The following is a 15,184-nucleotide window of genomic DNA, read 5'->3' as shown; positions in this document are numbered from 1 at the left end:
CATTTTTGTAATAAAGGTTGAGTATTCCTAACTTGAAATGCTTCAGGATCTGAAATTATATGACCACCAAGATGATGCTCCCAGTAGAAAGTGCCATATCTGATCTTAGCAGTGGGTATTATCAAAATGTAGGTGGTAGTGAATTGCCTATACCATTACCTGTAGTCTATGTGTATATGAAACATGGAATTCCCATCTAGAGTTGGAGCCCATCCTCAAGATGTCTAATTGTGTATATGTAAATTAAAAATCTGAAATGTAAGAAATAAACAGTTGAAGATTGCTCCCCAGTATTATAAAGTTTTTATACTTTTTAAGTTTTATATGGAACAACATCTTTTAGTCTTCTGTTTCAGATGTGCCATTTGGAGGTGCTAAAGCAGGTGTTAAGATCAATCCCAAGAACTATACAGTAAGTATCCAAGTGGTGTTTGTCTATACGAGGCCTAAAATTGTGTTCCTCATGCCAATGAGAGTAATGGTTTCCATTGCTTTCCTGAATGAGTAGGAAAACAAATAACTATTGAATTAATAATGAATTAGCTAAGTAGTGTATTTTGCCATCTATGTTTGTCTGCTTGTTTGCCCCAATGAACTTTTTCTTACTTGATACTTAATATTTTCATATTCATAGACATATACGTCTATGCTTTAAAATTTTGATCTGCAGTTTTAAGCTGTGTGTGGTGGAGCAGACTGGGAAGCAGAGACAGTCAGATCTTTGGGTTCAAGGATAGCCTGATCTGCATAGTGAGTTCCAGGATAGCCTGAGCCATACAGAGAAACTTTGTCTTAAAACCAAAAATAAACAAATAAAATTTTGAGTTGAAGTTCTAATATAGAGATTTTTTTCTACTAATAAATAACTAATCTAATAAACATCTTATTTATTCTGTTAGTTACACGTTAATTAAAACTGATTGCTTCAATGATCAGCATAGACTAAATTAATGATTTGTGTACAAACATAATAATTGTGATTTTTTTTTTATTCCCTCTGAAATTCACCTGTTGATGACTTCCTTGAGCTTCCTGTCACCCACACTTGGTGTATCTTACTTCTTTCTTTTTTTAAAAGAAAACTATCTTTTTTCATTTTACATACCAGTCCCAGTTCCCACTCTCTCCCCTCCTTCCATCCCCTCCACTTTTCCCACCACCACCCCCATCTAATCCTCAGAGAGGGTAAAGCACATTGCTTTGGGGGAGGTTCAAGACCCACCCTACTATATCTAAGCTGAGCATCCAAAGAGAATAGGTTCCCAATGCATGGGCACAGGAGACCACTTCCTAAATATAACACCAGTAGTGCAGACGCTGAGAACAACAATAAATGGGACCTCCTGAAACCGAGAAGCTTCTGTAAAACAAAAGACACAGTCAGTAAGACAAAAAGACAGCCTACTGAAAGGGAAAAGATCTTCACCAACCCCACATCAGAGTACTGATCTCCAAAATATATAAAGAACTCAAGAAATTAGACATCAAAATTCCAAATAATCCAATTAGAAATGGGGTACAGAACTAAACAGAGAATTCTCAACAGAAGAATCTCAAATGTTAAAAAAACATTTAAGGAAATGTTCAACATCCTTAGCCATCAGGGAAATGCAAATCAAAATGACTCTTAAAATACCATCTTACACCAATCAGAATGGTTAAGATCAAAAACACCAATGATAGCTTATGCTGGAGAGGATGTGGAGTAATGGGAACACTCCTCCATTGCTAATGAATACAAACTTGGACAACCACTCTGAAAATCAGTATGATGGTTTCTCAGAAATTTGGCAATCAACCTACCTCAGGACCCAGCAATACTACTTACTCTTGGGCATATACCCAAAGGATGCTCAATCCTACTACAGGGACATTTGTTCATCTATGTTCATAGCACCATTATTCGTGATAGCCAGAAACTACCTAGACCCCTCGACCATAGAATAGATAAAGAAAATGCGGTACATTTACACAAGGGTGTGTCTTATTTTTATAGCTCTTTTAAGAATCCCACACTCACTAGATGGTGGTGGCAGTGCACACCTTTAATCCCAGCACTTGGTAGACAAGAACCAGATGCATCTCTGAGTTCAAGGCCAGCTTGGTCTATAGAGCAACGTCCCCAGGGCAGCCAGGGGTACACAGACACACCCATGCTCTCAAATGTGTCTTGCCCCCTTTTTTTTCTTTTTTTGAGTACCTTTCTGTTAGCCCTCATGCCTGTATTAAAACATCTTTATTAAACCCCGATCTCGTTTCACTTTTTTTTTCTAAAAAATTTATTTATTTACTGTGTATACATTGTTCTGCCTGCATACCAGGAGAGGGCAACAGATCCCATTATAGATGGTTGTGAGCCTCCATGTGGTTGCTGGGAACTGAACTCAGGACCTTTCGAAGAACAGCCAGTGTTCTTAACCTCTGAGCCACCTCTCCAGCCCCTCGTTTCACTTTTGTGCATGAGTTTTGTTTTGTTTTTTTGAGACAGGGACTCATTCTATAGCCCCGGCTGACCTCATCCTCTGCAGTCCTCCTGAGACCCAAGGTTACAGGCATTTAACATGTAAATGAAAATACAGGCATGACCCACATAGGTCTATATAGATATAATTATTTTGTATGTGTATGAGAGACGGAAACAGAAGGAAGAAAGGATTTGGGGTTGATATCACTAAGAAGCCTTGGTGCTTATTATTTATACTCTAGGATGACTTCAAACTCGGTAATCTCTCTTTTACCTCTCAGCTGCTGGAATTGCAAGGACCCACTGTCATATTCTGCTTTAACAGCATTTTTCCTTTTTGTTTTTAGACAGTCTCCCTACATAGCCTATATCTGTCTCTAGATCCTTCTGCCTCAGTATCCCCAGCACTGGAATTATATTCACCATACCTGGCAGGTATAGGTGGATCTCTAAGGTCATACAGCCAATATAGACTGTATAGCAAGTTCAGCATGAGTCAGGGTTGACTCGCTCATAGTAAGGCTCTCAAATCAGTCATGTCTTCATCACCTATGTACACAAGCACACACCCAAAGGACTGAAGATTGGGCCCAGGCTCTGATCCTCATATACTAGGCCAGCGCTCTACCACTAAACTCTTATCTTTTCATTCCTCTTTACGTTTCATTCTAAGACAGGGTTTCATAGAGTTGCTTTGAACTCTTTTTGTCCAGGAGGCCTTTTAAAATCATTTTTGTGGGGGACTAGGATTACTGACCACTGGTTGTTTTAACCAGTTTGAGATACATAGCAAGTTCAAGGTCTGCCTATGTTATTAACTCTGTCTCAAAACAAAACAAAAACAAAATAGTAAATCGTGCCTGCTCTACAAGTTGTACTGTGTAGTACATGAGGGGATGTGGAAATGCTCTTTACATAGAAAGCAGGAGAAAAATCCTCTCCATTTGACTTTTGAATCAAAATGTTTTTCATTGTTCTCTCTCTCTCTCTCTCTCTCTCTCTCTCTCTCTCTCTCTCTCTCTCTGCAGGATAATGAATTAGAAAAGATCACACGGAGATTCACTATGGAGCTGGCAAAGAAGGGTTTTATTGGTATGTATTGCTCTATGTGTTTCTGTATAAGGTGGAAAAACCTAGCAAGTAGTGGTCTTGAATTAAACTCCTGCCTTTATAAAATGTCTGGATGTAGTTGTCCTTTCCCTTCCAGAACCAAGTTTCCTTATAGATCTCATAGACATATCTTGGCTGTTTTTGACACATCTTCAGTAGGCAAGTGCAGGTTCTCACCAAGCAATGTGGGCCAAGGACACCAAGGAGAGATCTCTCCTGCCTTGTTTGTATTCTTTTCTGAAACATGGAAAAGACCATGACTACTAATACTGGATTTATAGCAATATTTTAACATGTTAAAAAAAATGTTTTTTTTTAAATAACCATCCAGTTTTTTCCCAAAGCCATAAAAATCTGATATCATTTGAAACCAGTGGTTTTTTAAATATGAATTAGCTGTTCCTTTTTAATATGCATGAGGTGTTCACTGGGAACTGACAGTGAGGCTGGTGTAGAGTACTCAATAATCCAAGCACTATCGCTGTCTCTGAGGAGTGCTCAAGTTAATTAGAGGGTCATGTGCAAAGCTTGCTAAATTTCTAGGGGTACCTCCATTTGCTTGATAGTTTTTATTGCCTTGTATTTGTTATGTTCTTTGTGAGATATGAATATTTGATGTATATATGTTATTTATTCTGATTTCTAAGCAGTTTGTCTCATATTTCTTGGTCTAGAAGACTTCTGGTTTATTTAAATAAAATAATTAAGGTTACTCAGTAAAGTATTAAAAGAAAACTGACTGAAAAGGAGGTTGGGGCACACAACCATACTCTTAACTCTGCTTTCCTACCCTGTGTTTTCCCTCCATGTTTCCTCCACCAATGACATGTTCCTGTGAAAGTAAACTATAGTTTGACCCTTGACCTGTTTTTAGGAAAAAAGATATGAAATAAATGGATTAATAATATACGGAAAGGTAGAATGTCATGAGATTTGGTCTAAAAGCAGAGTTTTTGACATGCCTTATGAACACTGTTGTGACACTTATTTGGGCCTCATTGCACAGGAACATTTGCCAGCAGAAGTTAATGAGCCCCTAACTATTGCCTATAGGGATGTTTTCAACATGGTGAACTGAAATCATGACTCAGCCTGGCGATGGCCTTAGTGGTCATTTAAATAGCGCATTTCTTCTTAGCCTAAAATCTTAATTCTGTTTTAACATCCATTTGTTTAGGCTTCATTCAGTCATAGCTATTGCATCTAGAGTGTTTGCCAGTTTAGTTATGACAGCTCCAAAAAGTAAACGGTGACTCATTGGAACTCCCAAAGAGGGCAAGCTGTAAATATGAATCATTTGGCCCTTTGTGTGTAGAGGGCAAACTTTCAGAGCGTCTCTGTTTTCTCACTTCCCTTTCTGCAGAGTTCTCCACTATGACTCAGTCTGAATTCTTTTTTTTTTTTTTTTTTTTTTTTTTTTTTTTTTTTAGGGGCCATGCTAATCTTCTCTGTATCGTTCCAATTTTAGTATATGTGCTGCCGAAGCGAGCACTCAGTCTGAATTCTTACCATGTTAATTTTGTGGGTTTAGGATGAGCTTGTCAAATGCCATAGAATACGGGTGGGGGAAAGCTAAGATTTTGATATGAATTGTGTGTATCTGTAGACCATTTTGGGGTGGGGATTGCCATATTTACCAAATTAAGACTTCCAATCTGTGGCCATGGACATCTTTCTGTTTGCTGAGCCTCTTTGTTTCTTTAAGCATTGCTTCACATTTTCTTAGGACTAGAGACAACTCCCTAGTCTTTTTGGCTATTATAAGGGAGGTTGATTTGCTGGGTTGTTTTGGGGGTTGGGGGGGTTGTTTGTTTGATTGGTTTGGTTGGTTGGTTTTTTTGTTGTTGTTGTTTTGTTTCCTTGGTTGTTGTTTTTTTTTAGTATACTTAGTTTCTGTAATCAGACCCACATGGTTACATATTTAATACAATGTTGTCCCTGTACAAAAGGAAATGATGTTTAACATTTGTAGACCAACATGGCTGTTTATTTCTGTACAGTGTCAGCTTAGTAAACTTGGAGATTGTTTTCTCATTAGGCTAATTCTCCTTGCTTCCCTTGTGACTTGTGAAATAGCTTATCAGTCAGGAGTCATGGCTTTATGTTTTTTCAGAATCTCTTTCTGATTCACAAACACCTGACCTCAGACTTACCAGTTCATATTGCTATCTGAAGCAAGACATGTTCCTGAAAACTAGAATAATATTCCTTAGATATTTGTAAACAGATTTGATAGCAATATCTCCTTTGTAGCTTAGGAAAGAAATGCGGTTAAACAAAGTTGTACTGACCTACAGCCTAAGTGTATCAACTGGAAGTAAGCACAGCAGACAAGTAGATGAGGTAGAACAACTGTCCTTCAGATGGAAACGCACTGTGGAAAACAGGCTTGAGGAGGTTACGCGTCCTTAGATTTAAAGATGCCTAAAGTGAAACAAGACTGTGGAGTGGCAGATTAGGTTGGGGCATAAAACTTGAAACTTTACTTGAAGGTTTTCTTCTGCCAATCTTGTATTCATATCACAATTTGTTCAGAAAATTAGTATCTAGGATTGGGTCCCTTGAAAGAGCTTTATTTTATGGAGAACTTAATAATTTGAGCAATTTTGAAGTTATTTTTTAGTGAAAATAATGTATAATATAATTCAAACAGCATATGATAAAAAGTTATAATGCTTAAATCCAAGAATATAGTAAAAAGTTATTGATACCTGTCTTTCTAAACCTGTATACATGTGTATGTAGACAAACATGGGGATCGAGAGGGAAGGAAGAAGATAATAGAATTTTATGTAAATGGAGCATACATAGCTATATGAAACCTGCCTTTTTCTACATTGTGGGTTTGGTAATCATTTCAAGTCATTTACAAGGTTTTAAATGCAATGGTGGTGCACACCTTTAATCCCAGCACTCCAGTTCTCAGTGAGTTCAAGGCCAGCCTGGTCCACAGTTCTAGGACAGGCTCCAAAGCTACACAGAAACCCTGTCTTGAAAAAAAAATCAACTTTTTAATGACTTTGTGTAGCTATGCCATATCTTGCTTAATTTTCATCCTAGATAATTTTTATATTATAGTTTTGAGAGTATTTCTACATAGTTGCAGTTGGACTGATCATCAATGATGTGTTGCTCAGAAAGTTCACCGTATCCAGTGATGTTAGACGCAGTAGTGGTCACTACCTGTAGGCCAATGTTTGCTATTCTCATACTTATTTTAGTTTGCTGTGCTCCGGGGAACTAAAAGCTAAGCCCAAAGCCTTCCTATACACCAACCATTGGCCACTAAATCAAACAAGAGTATTTCCTGAGTAAAAGCGTCATAGACCTTGTAAACACTTGGTTCAGCAGTGCCACTTCCCCCTTTCTCTACCTAGTGAGAAGGCCTAAGCCATAGGGAGCCAAACCGTTTCATACACATCTGCTCAGTAGCCAGAATGGTCCTGTCATGGTGGTCAGGACGATACAGTTAAGAAACTGAGGCTGAGACAACAATTGCCAGTGTCCTACGCTGAAGTCCCAAGAGTGATGTATCTTTTGTCCATAGGTAACTTCCAGATACAACCCAGTAAACTTCAGTGGAAAAACGTAGCTATATGGCATTATATATACAAGTTTCATAAAGAAGAGGAATTTAATGAGTATTTTTGTGACTTCTAAAGTTTTCTAGCCACAGTGACTTTGTTCTCTTAGAGAATTGCAAGCATCTTTATGTTTGAGATAAGCTTTTCTTAAAAACTGGCACACTGCCCTTTCCCTGTGCTCCCAGGTCCTGGCATTGATGTGCCTGCCCCAGACATGAGCACGGGTGAGCGGGAGATGTCCTGGATCGCTGACACCTATGCCAGCACCATAGGGCACTATGTGAGTATCCACTGAAACCCAAGGCTTCCTGCGTTGCTATCCACAAGAAGTAACAATCCATCTGATTTAATGAGAAATTGGTAATTGCTAGATTCATCTCCCTTTTAACTGGAAACTCGGCATGCATATTACTTTTCCCTCTGTCTGTTCTAAAACTCTAAGCATAGTGAGCATGAACTGGGCTTTTGCTTTCGTGCTGGGCACTAAGGCCAGACCTTCCCAACCAGGGCAGCTCACTTGCTGAGGCACTAGATGGGATGCTCAATTCTGCCTTCCCATCAAAGTGCATTCACTTAAAGAGGAGCTAAGGTATGTGAACTAAGGTATGGAGATGGTGTGATATAAAGCTTTGGGGTTCTGAAGAAGGCCTTTTAGAAAGGATATTTGGTTGAATTTCAACATCTGGAGATTTGGGTACTAAGAGGACAGCAGAGATTGAAGGTAAGGCATACATGTGTAAAGGTGGTGGAAGAGGTAAGTAAACCACAAATGTCAAGTCCTGGCGTGGGTTTTACTTGATAGTGAAGAGACTTGGCTGTGGCTCATCCTTCAGGAAGAGTTGCTGTCTATGTGACAGCAGCCCCTGTCTCACAAACCCAGCGCTGGAGAGAACCTCGGGAAACGAAGCGTCCATAAACTAAGAAGAGAAGTGAATATTTATTTTTGAGAGAGAAAGAGAACACAAGAGCGTGAAGTTGGGTGGGTGGCTAAGGAAAAGGGGATTTTAAAAAACATGTGTTTATACTAAGTAGAGTCAGGTGTGTGCTACAACTGGCATGTGCGTAAGCTGTTTCAGAGCTGTGGAAAGGGGACCTAACCAGAGCCTTTGGAAACAGGGTCAGTGCAGGCCTCTTTGGAAATGTTCTGAGCTCTGAAAGATAGGGTTCATGTGAGCGAGGGACGAGGCAGAAAGAAGTATTTAAAAGTCCTGAAGTACAGAAGACAAATGAACTTCAAAAACAGGGTACAGGTGTTGTAGCCAATCAGTAGGTGAGGAGAGCTGCCAAGTTACTGCCTATTAAGGACTTCAATCTTTGTCGTGAAAAAGAAGCTATGGCAAACTCATAATCAGTGTTTCACTGTGTGTATAGCAGGAGATGGAATTGTTGAGGGCTGGATAGAGGCTCCCAGACCACAGGGGGGTATGGAAAAGGGAAATGGGACATTAAATGTCCAGCTAAGAAAGTGGCATTAGGGAGACGCAAAGGAATGGCAATCTAAAAAGTCACTGCTGACTGGAAAGAGTTTTGTTGTCTGGCTGTTAATTGAATATGAGCCATTGGTGCGAGAGGCAGATCGTGTAAGAGAAATACAGTCCTTTGTGAGAGTGGGATGCTGGGGCAGTCGGGGTTGTCTGTCCAGGGCCCTAATGGGAAGGGGGCTTTGGAGGAGAGGTGGTGTTGCACAGTGCTTAGAGCCCAGGCAGGCCATGTGAATTCTAGTCCTGCCTTCTTCACCCTCTAGCTTCATGTGCTGGAGACTGCTTTAGCTCCTCAAGTAAGGTAACAGTAAGATCTTCTTAAGACCCTAGAAGGATTAAATAGAGTAATGTACTTAGAACAGTGCACAGCCCTTAGTAAAGTGCAAAAAGAGGAAAAAGGTACTACGCTGTGTGAGTTGTACCCATCTGTGAAATGGAGTGCAACAGCATTAGATTTAGACCACCACTCCCCTTCCATGGCTCCTTTCTTTCCCTAAAGAAACAGTATTTGCTGTGTAGCCCTGTGTAGACTGACACTTAGAGCTGTCCTCTTGCTTAGGCTCCCAAGTGCTGCTGCGTTTGCAGCCTTCACTGTCACTCCTGACTTGCATGCCACCTGATGTTGGGAAAGCACCGGATGTGCTTTCTTGTTCTTGATCGGGGCTCTGCACTGACCTCTGCAAGCTAGTCAGCAGTGCGCACACTATTTCCCATAGCTCCTTCACAGTTGTGGCAACATGAGGAAGTTTAGGACACTCTGCCAAATAAACCCTTCCATCTTTAACTGATGGGAAATCTAAAGACCCAGACCACGGTAATACAGAAGCATCATTACTGGCATCTAACCCTATTGACAATATGGTCTTGGGGGACATGGGCATGGTTCCTACCTACCTCCTGGGTTCCCAGACCATTAGGTATGCTGGAGAGTCACTGGCACCAGACCTGATCCCAAACAGTTATTTCTTTCTGCCCAGCATTTGCATTTCCACAATTTATTTAGAACCGCCTGGCACCAGCTTTGCAATTCTGTATCATGGTGTTAATTATTCATGAAAGAGAACTGTGGGAAAATACTAATTCTGAGGGCCTACTAGACTGCCTTCTTTTCAGAGTGGCTCCATTCTTTTTGGTGGTAACTACCAATAATGCAAGTCTAAGTTCTCGGTTAAAAAATATTTAAGTAAAGGAGTCAGGTGACTTCTGGGTGGGGATATGCTAGAAACTTGAGCACTTCATTGCAGGAGGTAATAAATTCACACAGGAATGCTTTTGCACCTGCTTTAAAATTCTCCTTTATCTTCTGTTGTTCTTCTGGGCATGATTACTGCCTCTCATTTCTTCTGTTCCGTGATCAGTGTGTCTGTTCTACAGTGTTCTTGCTACATTTATAGCGTGCTTCAGAAGGGATGCCCTGCCAAGCCAATTTTTTTTTTCCTTTTGGGTGTACGTATGTCTGTGTGACCATTGTCAGCACTGTCTTCTGCAGTTGCTCTGCTCTTATGTTTTGAGGCAGGGTCTTTTTGAATCCAGAGCTCACTGACTTGGCTACTCTGGCTGGCAGCAAGCCCCAGAGATATTCATGCTTGCAAAACAGTGTTTTACAACTGAGCCATCTGCCCAGGCCCCATTTTACTAACTGTGCCTCTTTGTAAACAAAAAGACATGCACAGCCTTAACTGAAAGAAGGTAAAAGGTAGGTAAGATGAAAATCGCCCTCTTCCGCTTGGCAGATCTATTAGTGCTACCAAAGGTACAAGCGTCTTACCATAAATACCATTTTAAAATTGTCTTTTGAATGTCATCTTTTGAAGTTCTTTCTTTATTTGAGGTAGGGTTTTACGGTATAGCCCTGACTGTCCTGGAGCTCACTGTGTAAGCCAAACTGGCCTTGAACTCAAAGATCTTTCTGCCTCAGCCTCCCTACCAAAATGGCGAATACACGCACGTGCTATCAATCCCAGCCAAAATTTTTTTAATGATATGTTAAATTTCAAAACTAGTTTGGTATAATACAACACAATATCTTTCCATTAAGGAAAATCATAATGCCTTTCTCTGGTTCTTGGTTTTTTAGGGTTTTTGGTTTTTGTTTTGGCAATCTTAAGGCATTCACAAGTGGAATGTGAACTCTAAGTTAATGTGGCTTATTTTCAGTGAAGGAGTAATAACTTCAAGATGAATCACATCTATGTTTATGATATTGTTATTTGTGCTTAAGATTAAATTTCTAAACTTTTTCTCTCAGTGTGAAAGACAGCCTACCTTATTAGATTCTTAGAACAGAAAATTGGAAAAGACCTCTCCCTGTTAGTTAATATGAACTTTATGTGACTCACAATTACTCAAAGATTTGCACAAGCTTGTAGATTATATTTTTATACACAAGATACCCTTGTCTTGAGCTTCTCCTGCCTCAACAAATGCTTGGGTTACATACAGGCAGTGCCGCGACACCAGCTTACACACACACACACTCTTACTAAAAATGTGTTAAGCTAATAAGAATGCGCTATGTGTATTGGCTTGATTGTAGAAACAGGACTTAGTACTGGGTATAATGGCACATGCCTATAGTCCCAGCACTTAGAAGGTTGAGACAAGGATTGCAAGTCAGTGAACTGTCTAAAAAGAGATGTAAATTCTGACTCCTTTCCTCTCAAAGGATTTATTATTGTTATTGTTATTTATATGGTATCGGGTTGAATCTCAAGCCTCACTCACACTAGACAAGCACTTTACTCATGAGCTATAACTCTAGCCCTCTCTTACAGGATATCAATGCACATGCCTGTGTTACTGGTAAGCCAATCAGTCAAGGAGGCATCCACGGGCGCATCTCTGCTACTGGCCGTGGTGTTTTCCATGGCATTGAAAACTTCATCAATGAAGCTTCCTACATGAGCATTTTAGGAATGACACCAGGGTTTGGCGACAAGACATTTGTTGTTCAGGTAAAACAATTTGGAGGGTTGGTTTGGTTTTGCTACTTGTATTTATTTACTTATGTGGGAAAACATACATGCTACAGGGTACATTAGAGGCCAGAGCAGGAGTCAGTTCTTCCACCAGGTAAATTCCAAGGATTAAGTTCAGGTCATCAGGCTTGGATACACATGCTCTTACCCATTCATCCAGCCCCCAGGTTTTGTTTTCTTTCTTTTTTTTTTTCTCTCTGAAACAGGGTTCCACTGTAGTTTTAGAGCCTGCCTTGGAGCTAGCTCTTGTAGGCCAGGCTGGCCTTGAACTCATAGAGATCCTCCTCTGCCTCCGGAGTGCTGGGATTAAAGGTATGTGCCACCACCGCCCAGCCGGTTTTGTTTTCTTAATAGCTGATATATATATATAAAGGTTTTTCAATTTATGGCATTAAAAATTCTTTGAGAATTTGTTAGATTTTAGAATGGTTTTCAGAGTGAAACATCTTTTCTCTTAACCTTGATCTGATTCATAGAATTCAACCTAAACTTTTAGATTAAATACACTACTGTCACTTCTTTTGGTCATTATTTAAGCATAAAATTGCATTCAGAAGGGAAAAGGCCTCAACGGTAAAGCCATTGTAATTGTGCAGAAATATTTTCACACTGACCTAAATTTGTTTCCTGTGTCAGCATGTATTTCACTTAGAAGTTTACACTTGGCATTACCGTAAAATAGCAGTGCACCTTTATATATACAGTCATAAGACCCTAGGCTCTGACTGCATTGGTGTGGGTCCCCACTGCCATATCTTTATAAGCAAGCAAAGCCCTGAATACACTTCTCCAGGGCTCAGTCTCATAGGTAGCAGAAGGTTTCAGATTTGTAATCGTAGAAATTTATCATTAAAGAGCCATTCAGTACATTGCTTCTCTTTTTTTTAATATATTCACTTGTTTGTGTGGGTTTCTGTGTGCCACAGTACATGTAGAGGTTAGAGGAAACTTAAAGAGGTTGGTTCTCTCCTTTCACTCTATGGGTCCTTGGGATAGAACTGAGGTCAGCAGAGTTATACTTGGTGTCAAGTACCTTTCCCGTAAAATATCTACTGTCCCAGGACATTGCCTCTTTTAGCAGAATTTTTGAGACTTGCTTCTAAACTATCAGTAAAGATTTATGCTGATGAGAATGAATTGTACTCTCTGCATCGAGTCTATGTCATGCATAATTGTTCTGCACAGGGATTTGGTAACGTGGGCCTGCACTCCATGAGGTACTTACATCGTTTTGGTGCTAAGTGTGTTGGTGTTGGTGAATCTGATGGGAGCATATGGAATCCAGACGGTATCGACCCAAAGGAACTGGAAGATTTCAAGTTGGTAAGTTATTCTAATATCTGAGCAATCTTTTAAAATTTTAAGAGGTTAGTTTTTTGGGTTTTATTTTGTTATTTTAATTTTGTGTTCGTGTGCTATATAGCATTCAGTTGGAGGTCAGAGGACACCCTGTAGGACTCTGCTCTCTCCACCATAGGAGTCCCAGAATTTAAATTCAGGTCATTGTTTGATGACAGGCACTGAGCCATCGCACCACCAGCCTTAAAAAAATAAGATTTTCAGTTATTTCTTTTGAGGCAGGTGAGACTTGTGCCACTGTGCACATGGAGAACAACTTGGAAGGTGTTTCTCCTTCCACCACATGGGTCCTGGGTGGTTAAACTCATCATCAGGCTTGGTGGCAGGAAACTTAAGTGTTCTTTCTTCTGCCGTTTGGTTTTATGTTTGGGTGGTGAGGTTGGGGTTTTTGAATTCAAACTTGTTTTGATCATCTTGCTTCTTCCTTCCAAATATTGATAGGATATTTATCTTTTTTGAGGCATGGTCTTGCTGAATGTGCTTAGTTGGTCTCATATTCTCTGGGTAGCCCAAGATGGTTTAAAACTCACAGCAATCTCCTTGCCTCAGCATCCCTAATGTAGGGATTATAGACATGAGCCACTGTACCTGGTTCTAAATAGATGTTGTATAATAGGCACTGAAGATTGCATTTAAACTGTGTTGGAACCCTTAGTCTGACTTTGACTCCGTTACAGCAACATGGATCCATTCTGGGCTTTCCCAAAGCAAAGGTCTATGAGGGAAGCATCTTGGAGGCTGACTGTGACATCCTGATCCCTGCAGCCAGTGAGAAGCAGTTGACCAAGTCCAATGCTCCCCGAGTCAAAGCCAAGGTAAAAACCCTTGTAGAAACAAATGGGCATCATCTGTGTGCTGTGTCATTAGAGCTCATGAGTGGCATCATCAGTGTGCCGTGTCATAAGAGATCATCAGTGACTTTGTTTGAGTCACAGAATTTTACCCCACCACCACCACTTTCAAAATATAGTTTAAAAAATTAGAGAAGCAGACAAATAAAAGGTAACCTTTGGGGCAGGAGAGATGGCTCAGTGGTTAAGAGCACTGGCCTCTCTTCCAAAGGTCCTGGGTTCGATTCCCAGCAACCACATGGTGGCTCACAACCATCTGTAATGGGGTCTGGTGCCCTCTTCTGTCGTGCAGGCATTCTTAGAGGCAGAATGTTGTATACATAATAAATAAATAAATCTTAAAAAAAAAACTCATCCTTTCAAAAAACAAACATAGCTTTTAAAAAAATGAATGGTAACCTTTATATACTTTGTAGAGCAACTAATTTTAGCTGAAATTCTTCTACTCTTCCTTTAGCTCCTTATACAAGCAGTCTGCTCTTTGCTGTGAGAATTTTCCTGGCATCTGTGCCTGTCCCCAATTCTCTTGCAGATCATTGCTGAAGGAGCCAATGGACCGACCACTCCAGAGGCCGATAAGATCTTCCTGGAAAGGAACATCATGGTTATTCCGGTAGGACACCTGTCTTTGTTCCTTGGGTTTCATGTGCTCTAGGAATCGTTTTTTTGCTAGCAACTGGCAAGAGAGAGGACCCACTGGTGTCAAAAGTTGTAATAAATTTCTAATCTTTATTTACTTTTAAGAAAAGGTCTACAAGAGCCAGTTCCAGGACAGGCTCCAAAACCACAGAGAAACCCTGTCTCGAAAAACCAAAAAAAAAAAAATATAATGGCAACGAGGCTAAGGCCAGGGTCGCAGTGTGTAAGAGCACACACATGAAGTTCAAGGGTCAATCTGCAGCACCTTAAGAAACAAGTGACAGAGGCAGGGATCGGAAGCATGGTTAGTGTAATAAAGCGGTCACTAGCAATGTGAGGAGGGTTGGAAGCATGGTTAGTGTAATAAAGCGGTCACTAGCAATGTGAGGAGGGTTGGAAGCATGGTTAGTGTAATAAAGCGGTCACTAGCAATGTGAGGAGGGTTGGAAGCATGGTTAGTGTAATAAAGCGGTCACTAGCAATGTGAGGAGGGTTGGAAGCATGGTTAGTGTTATATGCCAGTCACTTTTTCTCTAGCTTTCAGTTGTAGCTGGAGTAAAAGTAACCCTCAAAATCCAGTTATGTTAATTTGTATACTGGGTCAGAAATACAATTCTAAGTTAAAGTCTTAAGTGTTGTTACCCAGTTTGTAACTTTATGCATTTTGAGTGTCTCTTACTGCTTTACTGAAAAAAGAAAGAAAAAGGAAAGGAGAACT

General features: G+C 40.2%; 1 protein-coding gene and 1 pseudogene across 1 annotated transcript in view; one reads left to right on the top strand and one right to left on the bottom strand.

The window, feature by feature from the left end:
• Glud1 (glutamate dehydrogenase 1) overlaps positions 1-15,184 on the top strand; it is a 37,164-nt gene that overhangs the window by 14,700 nt on the left and 7,280 nt on the right. Inside the window, exons 3-9 of the mRNA XM_075988722.1 lie at positions 357-412; positions 3,493-3,556; positions 7,344-7,438; positions 11,414-11,593; positions 12,803-12,940; positions 13,654-13,791; positions 14,360-14,440. Coding sequence (XP_075844837.1) covers positions 357-412; positions 3,493-3,556; positions 7,344-7,438; positions 11,414-11,593; positions 12,803-12,940; positions 13,654-13,791; positions 14,360-14,440 — 752 coding nt within the window. The remainder of the gene's footprint in view (positions 1-356; positions 413-3,492; positions 3,557-7,343; positions 7,439-11,413; positions 11,594-12,802; positions 12,941-13,653; positions 13,792-14,359; positions 14,441-15,184) is intronic.
• LOC142859283 (U6 spliceosomal RNA) lies at positions 5,003-5,066 on the bottom strand (annotated as a pseudogene).

Source organism: Microtus pennsylvanicus, chromosome 10, assembly GCF_037038515.1.
Source record: "Microtus pennsylvanicus isolate mMicPen1 chromosome 10, mMicPen1.hap1, whole genome shotgun sequence".
NCBI classification, from domain to species: Eukaryota; Metazoa; Chordata; class Mammalia; order Rodentia; family Cricetidae; genus Microtus; species Microtus pennsylvanicus.
The sequence above is the reverse complement of the archived record's forward strand: the minus strand, read 5'-3'. Positions and strand labels throughout refer to the sequence as shown.